The sequence below is a fragment of the Sardina pilchardus genome, chromosome 6, assembly GCF_963854185.1.
Source record: "Sardina pilchardus chromosome 6, fSarPil1.1, whole genome shotgun sequence".
Lineage (NCBI taxonomy): Eukaryota > Metazoa > Chordata > Actinopteri > Clupeiformes > Clupeidae > Sardina > Sardina pilchardus.
Window position 1 is genome coordinate 33,840,908 of NC_084999.1, and position 18,388 is coordinate 33,859,295.

The 18,388-nt window shown below is 45.9% G+C and overlaps 1 protein-coding gene across 4 annotated transcripts in view; it reads left to right on the plus strand.

Annotated features, from left to right (window-relative positions):
* Window positions 1-13,149: 13,149 nt before the first annotated feature.
* trak1a (trafficking protein, kinesin binding 1a) overlaps window positions 13,150-18,388 on the plus strand; it is a 34,973-nt gene continuing 29,734 nt past the window's right edge. For 3 of the 4 annotated variants that reach the window (XM_062539614.1, XM_062539615.1, XM_062539617.1), the window contains exon 1: window positions 17,592-17,677. In XM_062539614.1, the coding sequence (XP_062395598.1) occupies window positions 17,674-17,677 (4 nt within the window). In that variant the 5' untranslated portion in view covers window positions 17,592-17,673. Of the gene's footprint in view, window positions 13,353-17,591; window positions 17,678-18,388 lie in introns of those variants that run through there. The other variant, XM_062539619.1, reaches the window with a different exon arrangement.

Consider the following 18,388-nt stretch of genomic DNA (forward strand, 5'->3'; position numbering starts at 1 on the left):
AGCCAGATACATTCAACAGGGATTAGCAGGGGGAGTTTAGCCTGAATCTGATGAGCAAGAATGAGACCAGACAGAACCAGTAGATTCCCATAGAGTTTGATTTCGCCACTGTTATTGTGTAACAGTTACACTGTTATAAGTGTGTGTGTGTGTGTGTGTGTGTGTGTGTGTGTGTGTGTGTGTGTGTGTGTGTGTGTGTGTGTGTGTGTGTGTGTGTGTGTGTGTGTGTGTGTGTGTGTGTGTGTGTGTGAGTAGACAGTTGAGTTGCTCTGTCTCTTTCCAGGGCACAAGTGGAGAAAGGTCACTCTGTCCAAGCTACTTGACATTTAGAGGACAAAAGTGCTTCAAACAATATTGCTCCCCTGGCACCAGATGTATTTTAACTGTTTAAAAGTTTAGACACATGTTGTTCATCCTGTTTGAGTAGTGCTCATGAACTCTGCCAAGGCCAAATGCCTAGTTACCAATACCAAAAGTGGAATTAAATTAATATAGTGAAAATATGATCTCCCTGGTGGAGCTAATGATTAGCATGAGCGTAAATTAAGTATGATAAGTCACATGAATTTATAGACCCGTAGTATTGGAGAGGCTGTAAACATGAAAGCTAACTGCCGCTGCCAACACTAAGGCCTAACTCAGATTTGACTGACATTTGAACAATGATGAAATGATCAAAGTGCGTTTGAAATAGAACACCTTTGAACACCTTTTAGGGTCTGTACATCACCATTAGCTGTCTAGTTCAGGTCCATGAACCGGATAATAGGCTAACCAAACATCAGTGAAAATGATGTTGTGTATATCTGTGTGTCATGATGAATCGTTGTTTACATTTAGACCCAATACAACAACAAGTCGAGCAAGAAGCCAATGACTTTTAGTTTTACTCTGCGAGTTCAGAGACCTCTAATTTAGCAAATCTGTGGGAATTCTGGAGAGAAGAGTAAGGAAGAGATGAACAGAAAAGGAGATTATGTTCAGTCAGTATAATGAACTCTACCGTGCAATGAGTTTTGTGATTGGGCAGTGAAGCAGCTGCTTCATGCATTGACAGAAATCAAACAGCCTTCTAGGTATCATGCTTTATGCTTGCACTCTTTCTTGTGGTTTCTTTTATGTCCTGTCTTTGTGCCTGTTCCCCTAGGACACATGTTGGGGTCCGATGTCATTTCCTGTGTATGTTCGGCGAACCTATTCTTTTCAATGTTCCTTACAGGAAAGCGTGCTGACTAATTTAGGGACAATTCAAGCGTTGGTGGTTTGTTATTTTACTATTACCACAGAAGTACTAAAGTAACCTGATTTAGAAAAGCACCCACCATAAATGATTTGCATAGCCTCAGCGTATAGCTTGATTACAATAAAGCACTTATGTTATGGGATTACATGGTCTAGCCCTGAGTTAATCTGCTCAGGTTTGCGGACATTGTTTATGAGGCGACATTTACACGTGTGAAATGTACCAGTTCAGAGGTCAGTAGGCTAAGAGTATTAATGGGAGATTAGAAGACAATGCAAGCGGATAATCTGTCTGTGCACAGCAAGTGTAATCAAAAGTTTGAGGACTGTCATGTTGTCCTCATTTAAACAACGGTGGCCTAAAGCATCAGCTTTTTTTTTGGGGGGGGGGTTCTCTATTTCCACTTACAGTATTTGACAATGACCTCAGTTTTGTTTGCAAAGAAGTTGTCAAACCCTGAAAATCTTTCTGTGTTTGTGTTACCCTTGTGAAAGATATTATATTTTATGGACAAGGTTCATCAGGTTCAGACAACATACTGGTGCTGGTTGAATCATAGATTTCACAGGAACTAAAACAGTGCCAACCACCACCACAAATACCCCAACTTGTGTAGAAGTGTTCCCTTCTGTGGTGCATTGCTATGCATTTGGTTTACTTGCTCTGTAATGGCAGTGTTTACTCTCTTTGAGGACCTGTGGAAGAACTGATCAATAAAGTGGATCTGTAGTCTGTCAAACTCTTTGACTCGCATGCTTTTAATGGGATGTCCACTTTACCCTATTCCCTACGGCCTTCCAGCATCCCGTGGTCAATATGATGCTGCCCTGCTCCACCACTTTGTGTCCAGAACACATGTTTCCACCACTTTGTGTCCAGAACACATGTTGTTCTCCACCACTTTGTGTCCAGAACACATGTTCCCACCACTTTGTGTCCAGAACACATGTTGTTCTCCACCACTTTGTGTCCAGAACACATGTTGTTCTCCACCACTTTGTGTCCAGAACACATGTTCCCACCACTTTGTGTCCAGAACACATGTTGTTCTCCACCACTTTGTGTCCAGAACACATGTTGTTCTCCACCACTTTGTGTCCAGAACACATGTTCCCACCACTTTGTGTCCAGAACACATGTTGTTCTCCACCACTTTGTGTCCAGAACACATGTTCCCACCACTTTGTGTCCAGAACACATGTTGTTCTCCACCACTTTGTGTCCAGAACACATGTTGTTCTCCACCACTTTGTGTCCAGAACACATGTTCCCACCACTTTGTGTCCAGAACACATGTTGTTCTCCACCACTTTGTGTCCAGAACACATGTTGTTCTCCACCACTTTGTGTCCAGAACACATGTTCCCACCACTTTGTGTCCAGAACACATGTTGTTCTCCACCACTTTGTGTCCAGAACACATGTTGTTCTCCACCACTTTGTGTCCAGAACACATGTTCCCACCACTTTGTGTCCAGAACACATGTTGTTCTCCACCACTTTGTGTCCAGAACACATGTTGTTCTCTAGTGGTGGGGGAAAAAATCGATTCTGTTCAGTATCGCAATATTTTGTGCACACAATTAAATCGATACTTGTAGCTCAAAGTATCGCAATACTTAATTATATAATTTAATTATCCATTTTACTTTTATTTGAGTCGAGTTTACTCAGGGTTTACTCTGATCACATTAAATTAGCTTATTACGCTTATAAGGGGGGCACGTGTTGTGGTGCTTCATTGTGCATTCAACAGCAATAATAAATGAAAATGGCTTCACAATCACAACCTGTTGTACACAACACTCTACACTACTTTCACATCGAAAAAGGTGGGTGTATTTTGGTTTTCAACAAAAAGTGAATAGTAAGGACCTTGACATGCACCATGCCATTGCAAAGTAAGTTGAACAGTGTTATTTTCCTAATTTTTTGTAATGACTTAGAATAATATGAGAGACATGAATAGCAATATATCGCAAAATCGAATTGCAATACTTGGTGTATCGCAATATGTTAAGAATCGCAATATTATCGAATTGTGGCCCAAATATCGCAATAGTATCGAATCTTAATTTTTTTGCCAATTCCCACCCCTATTGTTCTCCACCACTTTGTGTCCAGAACACATGTTCCCACCACTTTGTGTCCAGAACACATGTTGTTCTCCACCACTTTGAGTCTAGAACACATGTTCCCCAGCACTTTGTGTCTAGAGAACACATGTTGTTCTCCACCAGTGTGTGTCTAGATAACACATGTTGTTCTCCACATCCTGTAACTGCTCACTGTGTTGTCCACCTCTTGTGTGGCGGCAGCAGTGGACGGCCATGCGTGGCACCTCCATACATACTCCAGACAGAATCACTTTGATGAGTGGCGTGGCATCACTCCATATGCAGGCTTTGCTCTGGCCCAAGGGTGTAGGTTGTGTGGGTGGTGCTGGGGGTCACATGGGTGGTGTCTAAAGATGCTGTGCCACATATTACTGTAATCAGACATGTCAAATGTAGCTGCATAAGTTTTGTTAAAGGAGCTGTTGTGTATCAAGGCTTTATGGCAATCTTAGCAAACTTGTTTACTCCTGTCTTGACCCACTGTAAGAGAGAACCCTGTGTGTGTACGTGTGTGTACGTGTGTGTGTGTGTGTGTGTGTGTGTGTGTGTGTGTGTGTGTGTGTGTGTGTGTGTGTGTGTGTGTGTGTGTGTGTGTGTGTGTGTGTGTGTGTGTGTGTGTGTGTGTGTGTGTGTGTGTGTGTGTGTGTGTGTGTGTGTGTGTGTGTGTGTGTGTGTGTGTGTGTTTGCTGTGTTGTCACTGCTCATGTGTCAGATGACTGCGCCCTCCTCAAGCCGCTCCACTCCTGCATGGTCAGCATTTCTCCTCTAGGAGCAGGGGCTCAGCTGGGGGTCAGGGTCAGGACACTCTGAGACCTGATGCCACAGTGGGGGGAGCCGGAGCGCTCACATCTCAGCTGATATGCGTCCAGCGTTTCAGACTCGGTGAACACGAGACACAGCACTCACTGCACCAGTATTATGATACAGAGATGCCATGAATATGTTTAGTCCTAATGTCCTAATGTACATGTCTCCTATTTAGCATGATCCCATTTCTAGCTCATGTCGTTTTTTGAGTACTGAATCTGAATATAGCCTATTAGGTGTCTAATTGCTTAAATTGCGAGGTGTAGCATGATACTGTGTCACTTGGGCATCCTCTGGGAGTGTCCGTGAATGACATCTGTCTCTCCTCTCATCTAACTGGCCAACTTCTACTTGCATCTGTTATTTCTAGTCCAGGATCAGGGCATTCAGATGACCAAACACCAGTGCTTTCGTATCCGTAGGAATTCAAAAGTCTCCAAACCGTTTAAGAGCATGACAAGCGTGACGCGTGCGAGAGCCTCTGAGCCTGCTGTTGTGCACATCAAGTGACCTGTTGTTGTTCTGTAGCCCAGGCACCCATGCTCTGGGCCTCAGGACACTTTCAACACGCTGAGACCTAAGTGAGAGATTCCATCCTCTTATGATATATTTCATGATATGTGTTTTAGACCGGCGATACGAATGTGAGAGTTGTGAAATGAAGTGGGCCAGGGAGTGGGGGTCTCTGAGGGTCGCCGTGTGAGTATGTCCAGCCTGCTAGTGTGTTAGCCAGAGGTGTTAAGGGAGTAAAGCTGGCAGAAGGCCATGTCACCTCTTCAGCTGGACTTGTGCTAATTAAGAGCACTAGTCTCTAATGTGTACTGTTAGCAGTGGGCTTTTCATGATTAGACCTCTTCCTAATGCTACACTACACTCAGATGGGTGCTCTGGAAGACAGAGACATACAAGGAGATTGAAAAAGAACCATAAATCAGCGTCTGTTTCATTGGATAAAGGTATCTTTGATGTGGAGGAGTAGAATGATTTTCTGTGCAATCCATTCCTTTGTTTTTATTTAATGTCCAAAAGATGACCTCAGCATTTGCTCACTGACTGTGGTGAGCTAGTGTTATTCATGGGTGGACAAATGAAATAGCTGAGGCCTGTTGGTGGTCAGAGAGAGGAGGATGAAGACTGGAGTCACTGGACCCGAGTGATGAACATGACTTCACTCTTTGGCCTCTCTCTGGAGAGGAAACGGTGGGATCCCGGCGGCAGCTGGAAAGACTGAGCAGACCGGGGTGTGGTGGAGGAGAGGCAGGGAGAGCTGAGTCAGACACTCACCACTGAAGACCTGAGGGCTTTACTGGAACTAGCTCAAGGCTCTGAGAGCCCCTCACACATTACAATCTATTGATTGACTGGGAGAGACACTCTGACATCGGGAAACACACTAGTCTGTGGAGAGAGCAGACTACAAGTCCTCATGGGCATGTCTCGCCACTCGGCAGCTATTTTGGGCAAACAAGATCAGGCTTCCATCTATATGAATAAAGAGAGACTCAACTCCTGTTTGAATGTGATACAAACAATGTGAGAAAGACTCCACTGTTTAAATGTGATACAAATGACAACCATTTCAATAGTCACTACAGTAAGGCCAGGAAATACTTTACTCAGGTTGATTTGCTGAGTGTGCGTGCTCCAGATGTTGTTGTACTGCTGTTGCTCTAGTAACGGTGGAAATAAACAGAACATTCAGATGAAGTGGCCTCAGTAATGAGTTGTCAGACTTAAAAAAAAAATAATACAGGGCATGAGGACTCCCAGTTATAAATCGGTCATCTTTCACATTGCAGACTTCCCTGTTTGGTTCTTCCCTCTGTGATTTGTCTCTCTCCTATAGTGTCTCTGATTGCCTTATTTCCATAGGTCTTGCTCAACAGCTCTGAGCGCACGCTGAAGATGAAATAGTCCCAGCCCGATTTAGAGCCATATTTAGACAGGCGTTTGGAATGTGATATTAAACAGGGGCCTGCCGGCTCTCTCTATATCGAGCCTCTCATCCCCCTCCCTCCCCACCTCTGTGTTGCTGGGAGCGCTGACCTGGTTCAGCTCACGTGCCGTAACCTCTCATCTTAAGGGAGCCTGGCCTCCTCACACTCTAAACACAACAAACCTACTTAGCTGCAGCTGGCTGAGGCTGAACGTGCGCGCAGATCTCGACCTCCGCAGCAGCCGCCGACCCCACGTGACCCCACGCGACCCCTGAGTGTGCAGGAGAGATGCTGACCCGTTTGGTCTTTGAACTGAGGCTTATGCATTATGTAAGCTGGCCAGTCCTGTGCCGGCCGGTGTATTAGCGTCTCAGTGCTGTGGCTGCTGCAGCTTAGCAGCACAATGTGAGTGGAGTCAAGGTCGGCGCTGCTGCTAAATGATGCTGGTAAATGATGTGATAATGCGCCTTCCCATCACTTGGCCATCACTCAGAGCACAAGCCCCCACTAATAACTCATGCATGTGCTCGTGTGCTGAGGCAGCTGTGCTGTCTGCTGTTGCTCTCATGGGAATTCTTGTATTCCTTGTCAGACCTTGTCTTGTGTCTTCCGAGAAGTGTATAAGGATATGCAGATAAAGTAAGGAAAATAATATGTTTCTCCTTTTTCTTATAAGATACGATGTACACCTATTCATGGGTTTCATCAGGTCCCTTGCCAGCCACAGGTGTGTTAATCAAGCACCATGCAGTCTGCATTCATAATCTGTGTGCTTGATTTTATACACCTGTGGAAAGGGACCAGCTGAAACCCATAAACATACTTTTAAAAACGTATGCTTTTTTGATTTGTTGAATCAAGTTCTCTCCACACGTCTTTTATTGATGGTTTTTGATGTCTAAGTCCTTGACAAGCCTTCGCACGGTCAGCCATCTACTGCTGTTTCTTGCCAATCAAAACCTGCTCCAGGGGACGGAGCCTTTGTAGTTCAGTGGCACTCCAGACCATAACTCTCCATAACGCTCCATTAACTAAGTGCATGCTGAACAGATAACACCCACATACACACTTGTCAGTCTGCAGAAACCATGTTAAGGGGGCCAGACACAAGAACATGGAAAACCAACAAATAATAGCTTCTGTCCTTCAGAAAAGATTATCTTTCAAAGAACAGGATTTCCAAAGAAAGATTTACAAAGTAACTGTAAATGTTTAGTTCTTATTATCAGTTACACACTCAGCTCAGGATTTCTGTCATTAATAAATGAGTCTGCTATCTAAAATATATGTTGTGGGTGATATTACATGTAAACCAAGATGAGCTTAAAAGGTGTGCTTAAAATATCTCTTCCTGATTGGCAGGCCTGAAGCAGTAGTGACCCATTAGTTGTAAGTTCAAAACTTGTCGTGTTGACCACAGCATCCCCACCCTCTCACCCTCAGTCCCCTCCACAGAAATAGACGTGTTGGCTCGGTGCGCAGGCCAGATAAAAAGAGCTGTGGACATCATGGTGTGTGCTGGCTAGCGGCTGAGTGGCCTGAGATGCCCCGTGTTGTTATTGACCACTCGAACTCTCTAACACCTCTACTGCCCGCTGATGACCTCTGCGGCTGGCCTGCAGTCTGGCCCCGACTCACGGCACTCCAGCAGCAGGGAACCTGAGAGGGCTGCACAGGGGCCACATTTATCAGACTGTGAATGTCAGCGTAATTAATCCTGGGGAGCCGGGCGCTGGTATTAGTTGATGAGCGAACGCTCGGCAGCCGTGCTGTGATCCCTAATGCCTTTTATGTCTCACTCACATGTAGGTCACAGCTCATCACATTAGCCTTTGGGTTGGGTGGGCTGTGGTAGTAAAAGGAAGAAGGGAATTGTCAGGTAACCCCTCGGTGCATTTTCAGCAGACACTCACAAACACACACACATATGTACCACACACACACACACACACAAACAGACACTTGTGTATGGAGATGTATCAGGATATCGAGTGTTGAGATGCGTACTCTGAGACAACTGACACTGTGCTTGGCCTTCTAAAAGATGTTTGATGTGTAAGCTGACGTAGGCTGATGTGTGACCACCCTGACCTCCCTCCTCTCTCGCTGCTATTCCAGACTCTCTGCACCTGCGCCACTCGCCTGTGTCTCGTGGTGTCGTGGTGTCCTCGCTCGTCCAGGCCGGTCTTGGGAGCTGTGTCCATAGCGGTGGCCCCGCCCGCCCATGGCACCTGCCGCCGGCCAGTGAAAATCAGCCAAGCTGGACACCGCCGCATCGCCGCTCCCTGCCACAGCCTCCACCCCGTCCCCTTACACCCCCCCACAGAGCCCCCCCTCTCCAGCCACCGCCGCGGCCCCCGCCAGCCATGAGGAGCAGTATGTGAGCGAGGCCTCACCCCACAACACCACACCCATCACCAGCATCACCCTCCGAGATGCAGGAACCATCACTGGTACGTTACAGCTCTGTGTACGTGTGTGTACGTGTGTGTGTGTACGTGTGTACGTGCACCAATAATTTTACAGTGACGTTGTTCAAGTGAGCTGAAATCAGTTTGATCTGCTTACTGTGCACGTTATGAATCTCACTTCAACATGCACTCAGACCCCTCTACAGTTTTAAAACACCCATGCCTTGTCTTTTCTAATGATGACATTTGATTGGAGACTTCACAATCTTCTCATGGCACTATCAATTCATGATGCCCATGAGGTCCGCAGTGACCACGACCTTGCATTCTCAAGTCATCTAAATATAAACATTTTATGCAGTTTAACTAAGCAAACAAAAAAGTGTTAGTTTCACATCAGCGGAGAATAGGTGGCCTGCAGCCATAACACGTTCCATAATGTACTCCCTCCACACGCTGATGATATTATGGATGCCTGGCTTGGCTCACGTGTGTGTGTGTGTGTGTGTGTGTGTGTGTGTGTGTGTGTGTGTGTGTGTGTAAGAGTGCGTGCGTGCGTGCGTGCGTGCGTGCACGCACACTGCTGATGGAAATTTGTCCTTCTTCAGCACTCATGACCTGTGCCCATACGTGTTTAAGAGATGAGCCTTCTCCAGCAGAGAGCACGTCCCACACAGCTGCCTCCCTGGGCAGGGCACGGTGCAATCCTCCACAACAGGATTGCGGTGCTGATGGGATTTTGATGGGCTTTTAGTTGCTTAGCGCTGGATCGGTGCAAATATCATTTCTCCAGCTCTGGTATCCAGCAGTAAATCACACTGAGATGCGTGAGAAATCATTTGACATTAAATGTGTCTTGAAATTTCATTTAGTCATGCAAACAAACCCAGGGGATTTTGGACAGGTTTCGGTGGCCTAACCATTTAATCCCTCGCAAGCCTCTGTTTGTGGCTTCCTTGCTGTTATCAGGTCATAAGGAGGCCACTGCCTCCCCTCTCTCTCCTCACGGTTTAAAAATAGCACATAGCAGAGTGAGTATTTCCTAAAAGCACTTTATTGAGAACTGCATTAATAACGCACCAGTGGAGGCTGAAACGCCTGACCCAGTAGCTTGTGTCACACGGAGGTTTTTCCGAGGCAAAGCCGTGCGCGAGTTAAAAATAAGCAAGTGTGAGAGTGTGGAGCTGGAGGAATGGTGGTTCTGTCCAGTGTAGTGCCAGGATGGGGGAGAGAGAGAGAGAGAGAGTGGACAGAGAGGGAGGGACAGACAGACAGAGAGAGGGAGAGAGAGAGAGAGAGAGAGACACACACACACACACACACACACAAAGAGAGAGAGGGAGAGAGAGAGAGACACACACACAAAAAGAGAGAGGGAAAGAGAGAGACACACACACACACAGAGAGAGAGGGAGAGAGAGAGAGAGACAGAGAGAGACACACACGCACACACACACAGATAGAGAGAGAGACGTGTCTCGTCTCAGCGGCCGCTGCAGAGTGTGGTGGCTTTGGTCCAGCGGCTGTTCCAGTTCTCTTGGCCCCCCACTAGAGTCCCTGTGTGGTGAGGGTGCTTATGTACTGTCTGGCCCCCACTAGAGTCCCAGTGTAGTGAGGGTGCTTATGTGTCTGTTTCTGGCCCCCACTAGAGTCCCAGTGTAGTGAGGAGTGCTTATGTACCTGTGTCTGGCTTTCTTCTGGCCCCTAGTAGCAGTGCACGCTGGCTGGAAGGGTTTGGTATGTGTTCCAGGGTGCTGCCCTTTCAATGGCATCTTTCAGCCAGTGTGAATAAATAAAGAAGCACGCTCAACACCTTAGTGCTTCGAACTGGGTGCTTAAACTTACTTGATACTAAATCATAAACATTGAAAATAAATAAAGCAAGCACACGGCAGTTTCCTTTTACTTTTTTAATCGCCTTGTGAGGCGATTAAAAAAGTAAAAGGAAACTGCCGTGTGCTTGCTTTATTTATTTTCAATCTTTCAGCCAGTCCCTCAGAGAGAATCACACACACACACACACACACACACACACACACACACACACACACACATACCACTAAAACAACTTCTGTCTTTTGGCCCCTGTTAATTTATTCCTGCTGTAAAATTGACATTAAAATGTATTAAATTAATTAATTTATTTGATCTCTCTTTCATGTCTGTGACACCAGAGGTGTTTTCTTCCTCAGCTCAGCTATACACTAATCCAGCGCGAACTTTATGGGCGCTGCCATCTTGAATATCGCCATTACTGCGTGCCTGCGAGTGTGACGAGTGACACTTGCCTGTGCTTTTCAATGAAAGCATCCTGTCAGAGAATGTCTAACAAAAGATCCTGCTCATGAAAGAAAATGTCAGGTAAAAGGGAACATTGGATCAATGATGTCAGACTGTGCCAAAACTTACCGGTGAAGGTAATTTATTAACAACATAAGGTATTAAGACATGTATTAATGACAGCTAACCTCTGCAACAGCCGCCTATGGAACCAACGGGCTAATTTCTTAGCAGCCAGACACGCAGTAATGGCGGCTTTGTGTTACTTCCGTGTTAGACCACAGTGCTCTCCCCTGTTTGTGCTCTGTTTCTGTTCCTATTAGAATGTGGATACAACAATAATGAGTGGATTTGATATTGATGTGGAAACATGATGGCTATAGATTCTGGTAGCATCTCTGGTGTGTGTAGGTCTGCAGTCATTGATTGCTGTCCTTCTCAGAAAGTGAATGGATATCATTGATTTGGGGCAGAGCAGATTGGGTTATATAATCCTTATAAAAGAAGTGTGTGTGTATGGGGGCGTGCGTACATGTGTCTGTGTGTGTGTGTGTGTGTGTGTGTGTGTGTGTCTGTGTGTGTGAAAGAGAGAGAGAGAATGAATGAGGGGGATTTGCCTGCTTCCTGTGTGGTTGGGGACAGGCTGGGGCCTGGGAGAGGGGTTCTGGGGACTTCCTCTCGTCTCAGCAACAGTTTGTGGATCAGTAGAAACAAACCTCACACAGTGACAGTCACCATACGGATGCATGCAGGGCACTGGCCTGGGGCCTGCTAGTTACTGGCTGCAATGCCAGCTTCTTCTCAGTGGAACTAGGGGCTGTTGTGAATGAGGCTCCCTGCTGTTTCAACAGGGTTGGCTTGACAGTGTATGAACCCAAGAGCTACATCACATAGAGCCGTCCCGCTTGATGATCTGTAGGCCTCCTCTGTGTGATGTGTGTGTGATCTTCTCCAACACTGAGTGGACTGAACGTTATACTCCTGCTTCAGTCTTCAGCTCTGAATTGCACAGATGTAGAAACAGGGACGTTCCAGTGTAGCCTACAATTAATTAATCATTTATTTTGCAGATTGCTGATCATTCTTATCCTAATTCTTCACTCCCAGTAAAGGGGGTCATTGCGTCATCATTTGGCGCTAACACCTATTTAGTGCCAGTTCTGCTGCTTGATGGATTTACCGGTAGTCGTTTTATTAGCCTGTACTGTTTCAACCTTTGGAGCCCTGTGTGAGTTCTGCTGCACTTGACTGTTTCAAATTGTGGGTCAGATCTTTGCCCCATGTGATGAGTTGTGCTTCACTGGCCTGAGCAGCTGTGGTCTGGAGGTTGAGTACTGCCCTCTAGAGGATGAGGTGAAGACCGTCATGTGCATTGTCTGGAGTTTTGGTTGGATGCCGGGTGTATGATCAATTTTTGTACTGGAGCAGATCAGATTCAGACATTTCAAGACTGGTGTTGACTGATTAACTGAATGACTGGTTTTCTTGGGTGTATAGGATTTCACATGTAGTTCATACATGAATTTAGGCCTATGCCTTTGTATTGCGAGAGTGGGGAATAGGTTGCTCAGCTGTTATAAAAGGTCTCTCTCTCTCTTTCTCTCTCTCTCCATCTCTCATTATTCTCTGTCTTAAAGCATCTTTGACCCTGTTGCACGCTGTTCCATTGAGTGGCTGAGTAGAAAAGAGCAGTTGGCCATGTGTTGCAACGTGCAGCTCTGATGTAAATTGTTAAGCAAGCTTGTTTTATTGGGCTATAGATGAGCCCATACTCATTTGCATGTCTATAGGCATCTCGTAATGCTGATGTAACCAATTTCCATGGTGCCCTGTACCTATTGTGTGGAGCGCCATCTAGTGGACGTATTCCCCAGAAAAAGGGAAATGTCATGTTTTCTGTAGATTACTTTACAAATTTGTATGGGTCTGTAGACCTTTGTTAAGGTATTTAGTTTATGTTTGAAAGAAAATGTATTAAAAAATCACTGGCCTGCCATGGTACATAGTGATTGATTACTGTTATATGAACTAGCATATGGAAGAATAGTGTAGAATACTGTTTTGGACACTCAATGTGCCACTTTATTCAGACCAATACTTGGTTTGTCAATGGCTTCTCCGTAAGCAAAATGGTGAACTACTTTTGCTTTGTGTATCTTCCCCATCACAGTTTATAGCACTCTTCATACAATATGTACTACAGTTGCATAAGGTAGCAGCTATACGTTTGAGCTTGTTTGACAGATTCTGAACGTTAGACATTGACCTCCCCCACGTGTAATAACCAGAGTCACTCCTGGCCTGATGCCACCTTTGCGCCTGTGTGTCTGTGTGTCTTTGTGAGCGTGGCTGCCTGTAGTTGGAACCTGTTGTTAAGCTGTTCGCTGGCAGCATGAACTGTGAGAACGTGATTGTCATGTGCCCCAGAGACGATGAGAAGAAAGAATGTGTGCCCGGGCAGAGTCTGACGGACAGAGCGAGCGTGTGTGTTCTGTGTGTGTATGCATCCTCTTTTCACTAATGACGGCTCGTGACGCTCTTCGTGTGCAGTGAGCTGGTAAGAGTCAGATCAAGCGTCTTCATAATGAGCACTCTCACTGCTCTCTTCTATGAGGCCTGTCTCTTGTGTTCTTTTACACATCGCTTCTGACCATTGCCTGCTTGTTGCATTCATTGCTTCAGATCTCTGTGAAGGGCTTGCTTTAATCTGAGTGTGCCTGTTCAATCGGTGCTCTTGGTTTGCCATCAAAATCTCAGCCGATGTAAATCTTCACAGCTGACCGTTCCTCGGTAGTAAAATATGAACATATTTCTGAAGTCAGTGGTTACCCTGCATTGCTGTTCTATGACTAATGATCTTTTACTTCTCAGCAGGGATGCACAATATTAGATTTCTACCAAAATTTGATTTGCCAATATTTTCAGTCTTAAATTGTCAGATTGCTGATGCTAATAGTTTTTCATATAGACAATAGTTTTTTTTCCCCCTTTTAAAACAGCACAATGTAAACAACCATAAAGTCAAAGCTCATCTTGATGCTACAGTGACTTATGATATGCAGAGAGAAGTCTCTTACATTGGCAGTGTGTGCCCAGAATGCTTGATATCACTCCATGTGACACTGTTGACCAGGGAGGATCATGGCCCATTTTAGTTTTTGACGAATTGAATGGCGACTAAATGCTGTTGATTATTGATCTGTATGATGCTTTCACCAAAACCCTAATAGTTTTTACCGATATTATCCTGCTGATTTATCTGCCAGGAATATCTGCAGAAATGTTCATATGTGCAGATGGCGATACTAAATGATTCCTCAGGCGATAGCGATGCTGTACTGGTACTATCGTGCACCCCTACAGTATGTCTTAGTGCTGCTGAGTATACTAGGGAACATCCAGAGCAATGCGTGGTCATTCTGACCTCATCTCCCATTAGTGCCCAGCCTACAGCACCAATAAGAGCTTTGCCAGCACACACAAACACTTCCCAGCGCTGTTTCTATGGTAGCGGTATGTTTGTGGGGAAACTTTGCTGTTTTTTGCGAAGTTCAGCAGACCTGACTCACAGGCCTCTTGCTTTCCATGGCAGCTGTAGCGCTACTGTACTGGACTGGGGCAATTGGGAGCTGTCGTCGAGCTGTCTGCCACAGCTTTTTCCTGGAGGCGTGCCAGCCTCCTCTGCTTGGGTTTGTGTGTGTGTATGTGTTTGTGTGCGTGTCATGTCTGTGTATCTATGTGTGTCTGTGTGTTGTAGCACTCATGGTGTTGTGCTGTTTGTGAGTTATGGTTATGCTCATAAAATACGCACTTAAACAGGAAGGCCTGACCTTTCTCAGTCAAACAATCTTTTATTTTTATGTCCTCATTTTTATTTGAGAGTTAGCACTTCTGATTGAACCAACAGAAGAGTGTGTAATTGGCCAGTAATGGATCAGTTCATGACTTGTTCATGTCGGTGTCTTCGGTCTTCAGCTTCTAAATTTGACCTTTGAATTATTGATACAGTGAAACTCCATGTCCATGTTCAAAATGTGAGCTAAATGTGAAGATGAAAGGTGATTCCAGGTCTCCAGGACTGTCCAGAGAGAGAGCGGGAGGGAGAGAGAGAGCGAGAGATTGGCAAATCAGCATATCATCAGCTGTCTCCCCGGTCGATGTGGCCGTGCCGTAAATGCGATGGCACTCGGCCGCTCCCTGCACAGCTGACATGCGGCGCAGCATGTTGACATACGGGAGCCAGCCCAACATCTGCACAAGCGCTTCAGGCCAGGTCCTGTTGATTCATGAAAGGGTTCCATCTCCTCCGCCACTCCAAGATGTGCAGACGGTACAGTGTGCAGGGCTGATAGGGCTGCTGCACGTGTGAGGGTTAGGCCTTTGAGCAGTACTTTTGTAGTTGGGACAGTGTACTGTATGTGTTATGTCGGGTGAGTGTGTATGTGTGTGTGTGTGTACATATGTGTGTGTGTGAAAACCAGAGAAAACAACAGAACCAAAGAGCAATCTAGAGAAGAAGAGAGTTTTTGTCTTGATGGACAGTGTTTGTTTATGGGGCGAGAGAGGGAGAGAGAGGGAGGGAGGGATGGTGTGTGTGTGTGGGGGGGGGGGATTGGTGGTGTGTGTGTGTGTGTGAGTGAGTGAGGGAGGAGGTCAGTCCAGCACACCTGTTTTCTTTCGCAGCCTCTGTGCTCTGTGGCAGTGCGTGTGATCTCCTGCCACCAATGACATTCAGACACCTTGACATTTCAGCTGAGGCCCTCGGAGCCCAGCGCTCACTGTAACCAGACGCAAGTACAGTCAGAGCAGCCCCTGAGTGGAGCAGGGCACTGTGCTGAGGCCTGGGGTTAGGACTCTATGGTGGGGCTGTGTAGTGAGCACAAATGCTTACAAGTTGAATGCTGATTTGTTTGAGAATTGTTTTGTTTGTTTGCTGACATCTTTGTGTATGTGTTGGCCTTTATGTGTGTGTGTGTGTGTGTGTGTGTGTGTGTGTGTGTGTGTGTGTGTGTGTAGGCCTGTCGCGATATTCAATAAATCAATAAATCGCACGATAAAAAAAATGAGCTCGATAACTTTTCCGGCCGCGATAATTTCCATTTTCATGCTTGATTGTTTTTCTTCTCTCTCTCTCTCTCTCTCTCTCTCTCTCCGAAAGAGAGTATAACCACGGTGATTCCTTTAGCGCAGCCTAACGAGGAGTGAACCCTCATGTCAGTCAGTTGTCAGACATGTATCTTTCAATAACATGACGGACAACTTTACTTTCATTCATTTGATTAACGGGCTAGTCGAGGCTTTGGCGATTGGCCTAAGCACACTGAAGAGGCTTTCTGTTGTAGCTTGACAGGTATGGGGGTAAAAATAGTGATAATGCAGTTCAGAAAATCATGCTTATAAGCTACGTTTTTTCATCATCTGATAAAGACACACTCCGCAAAGTCTGCACTCCGCTGAGAGCTCAAGAATCAGCCAAAACAGCCGGCAGCTCCGGTTAAAATGTCGTAAGCTAATTGTCAGCTGTGGTGAAATGTGTTCGTAATCAACGTTATATGTCATAAACGTAGCATACCTATGAAAAGGCTTTGCAGTAGGATTATCCGATGACCAACTTATTGCTTCAATTTGTGTTTTATGTGACGTGCAGATGCTGGGTTCATGCCGTTTTGCGCAAGTTTCAAATGTTTAGCTGACTGCGTAGGCCTAATTGATCAGCTATGATGACATTTAGTTCCGTGCATAAGGCTTAGCAACTGTCACTCTACACGCCCCCTGTTGCATGTCACGTTTTAATTTGCTGGCCCTTAAACAGAGTTTTAGTAGAGACTGAGAGTCCATTGTATTTATTGTTTTTGGTTGTTTTGTTCATTTATTGTGGATATTTAAAAATGTCTTCCCATTCCAGTTCCTTATTCTTTAGAAATACAAGTTATTGATCTTTGAAAAGGTGTACCTGCATTATTATGCCATTATCATTATATTAGATAAATATTATCTCAGAACGGCAATATTATCGTTTATCGCAATAATTTCTGGGACAATTTATCGTCCAGCAAAATTTGTTATCGTGACAGGCCTATGTGTGTGTGTGTGTGTGTGTGTGTTGGGCAGTATGCCCCCTGAGGAATGACATGACATAACCTTATGTAGGCTAGTGTCACCCTCTTCACATTCCCACTTTAGTCTCTTTTAGCACTGGCCTACTTTACCAAGGGATACAGCTGGACCACCAAGTCCATGACTTTCTATTTGCCTCTCTCTCTCTCTCTCTCTCCCTCTCTCTCTCTTTCTCTTTCTCTTTCTCTCTCTCTCCCTCTCTCTCCTTCTTTCTCTCACTCCCACTGTCCCCCGACTTTCCCTCACCACCTGTTGAGCCCGCAGCTGAATTTATCCCTCCCAAAATCCATCTGTTTCTCTATGGTCTCTGATTTCCTGCACCCCCCCCCCCCCCCCCCAGCACCCAACCCCCCCTAAACACACACATCCACACATCCATAACACACAGGCACACACAGCAGTGAGTGGAGGAAACAATGCCCAGAGCTGTCAGACTGGCCTGGATGTGCGCTAGTCTATGTTTAGTGCCACTGGGCTGGAGGGGGGGGGGGACCATGTGACTGTCGTCATCTACATGCCAGACATGGCTGAGGGAAGAGCTGGCTCCTCTCCCTCGCTCTCTTTTGCTCTCCCTCTCCCTCTCCCTCTCTCTCTCTCTCTCTCGTGCTCTCTTTCACATTCCCTCCCTCCCTCCCTCCCTCCCTCTCTCTCTCTGCCCCACTCACTCACTCTCTGGTTCGCCCTCCTCCGCTCCACTCGGCTCCTTCCTGTCGAGGAGAGAAATGTGAGAGAGAGCAGACACAGCGCCGGTCTGCAGCACCATGAGTGAGTACCCAACTAAGTTTGCCGGAGTTCAGGGAGACTTCTTTTCAGTTGTTTGTTTTTGCCGTGCGTGTGGGATCTATCCTTGCGGCCATGTGCTAGTCGGCTTAACCTTAGCTCTGGGTCACTTGACTCAGCTGGGCTGGGCTGGCAGAGTTAGCACGGAGGCTAGGGAGGACCCGCTGTGAAGCCTCTTTGTGTGAGTCTTGAGCTTTAGTGAGCGTCTGTTCTTGGGAGAAACAGAGCTCTGCTAATGTTTTGTGCTGTATGTGGTCAATGTCAGTCAGTGGATAGCGATACGTTTGTTATTTCAGTACTTTTCATGATTACTGTATACTCATTCAAATTGCCTTAAAAAGTGTTGAAGAGTCCCTCAGTTTCCAGAACAGAGAGTTGCTCAGTTCTCAGTACTATGATATTAGTTCTCTGTACAGTAATTTAGTATGGAGTGTCCTGTCCATCCACGAGGCTAGTGGTGCCATCTTGAATCTAGGTTGTGTATGTATGTTTGTTTGTTTGTATGTTTGAATGCTGTTACTCCTGGACTTACATGTGTGTGTGTCTTTGGACATTACAGGCTCCAATCCAATGAGGGGTTTATGGTTGTGTCTGTTAGTGGAGTGAGACATGAACAGTGTTTTTGTTTGAGAGGGGAAGGGTCTGTTGGAAAATAGCACAGTGGCCTGCAGCCCAGGGTTGTGTGTGTGTGTGTGT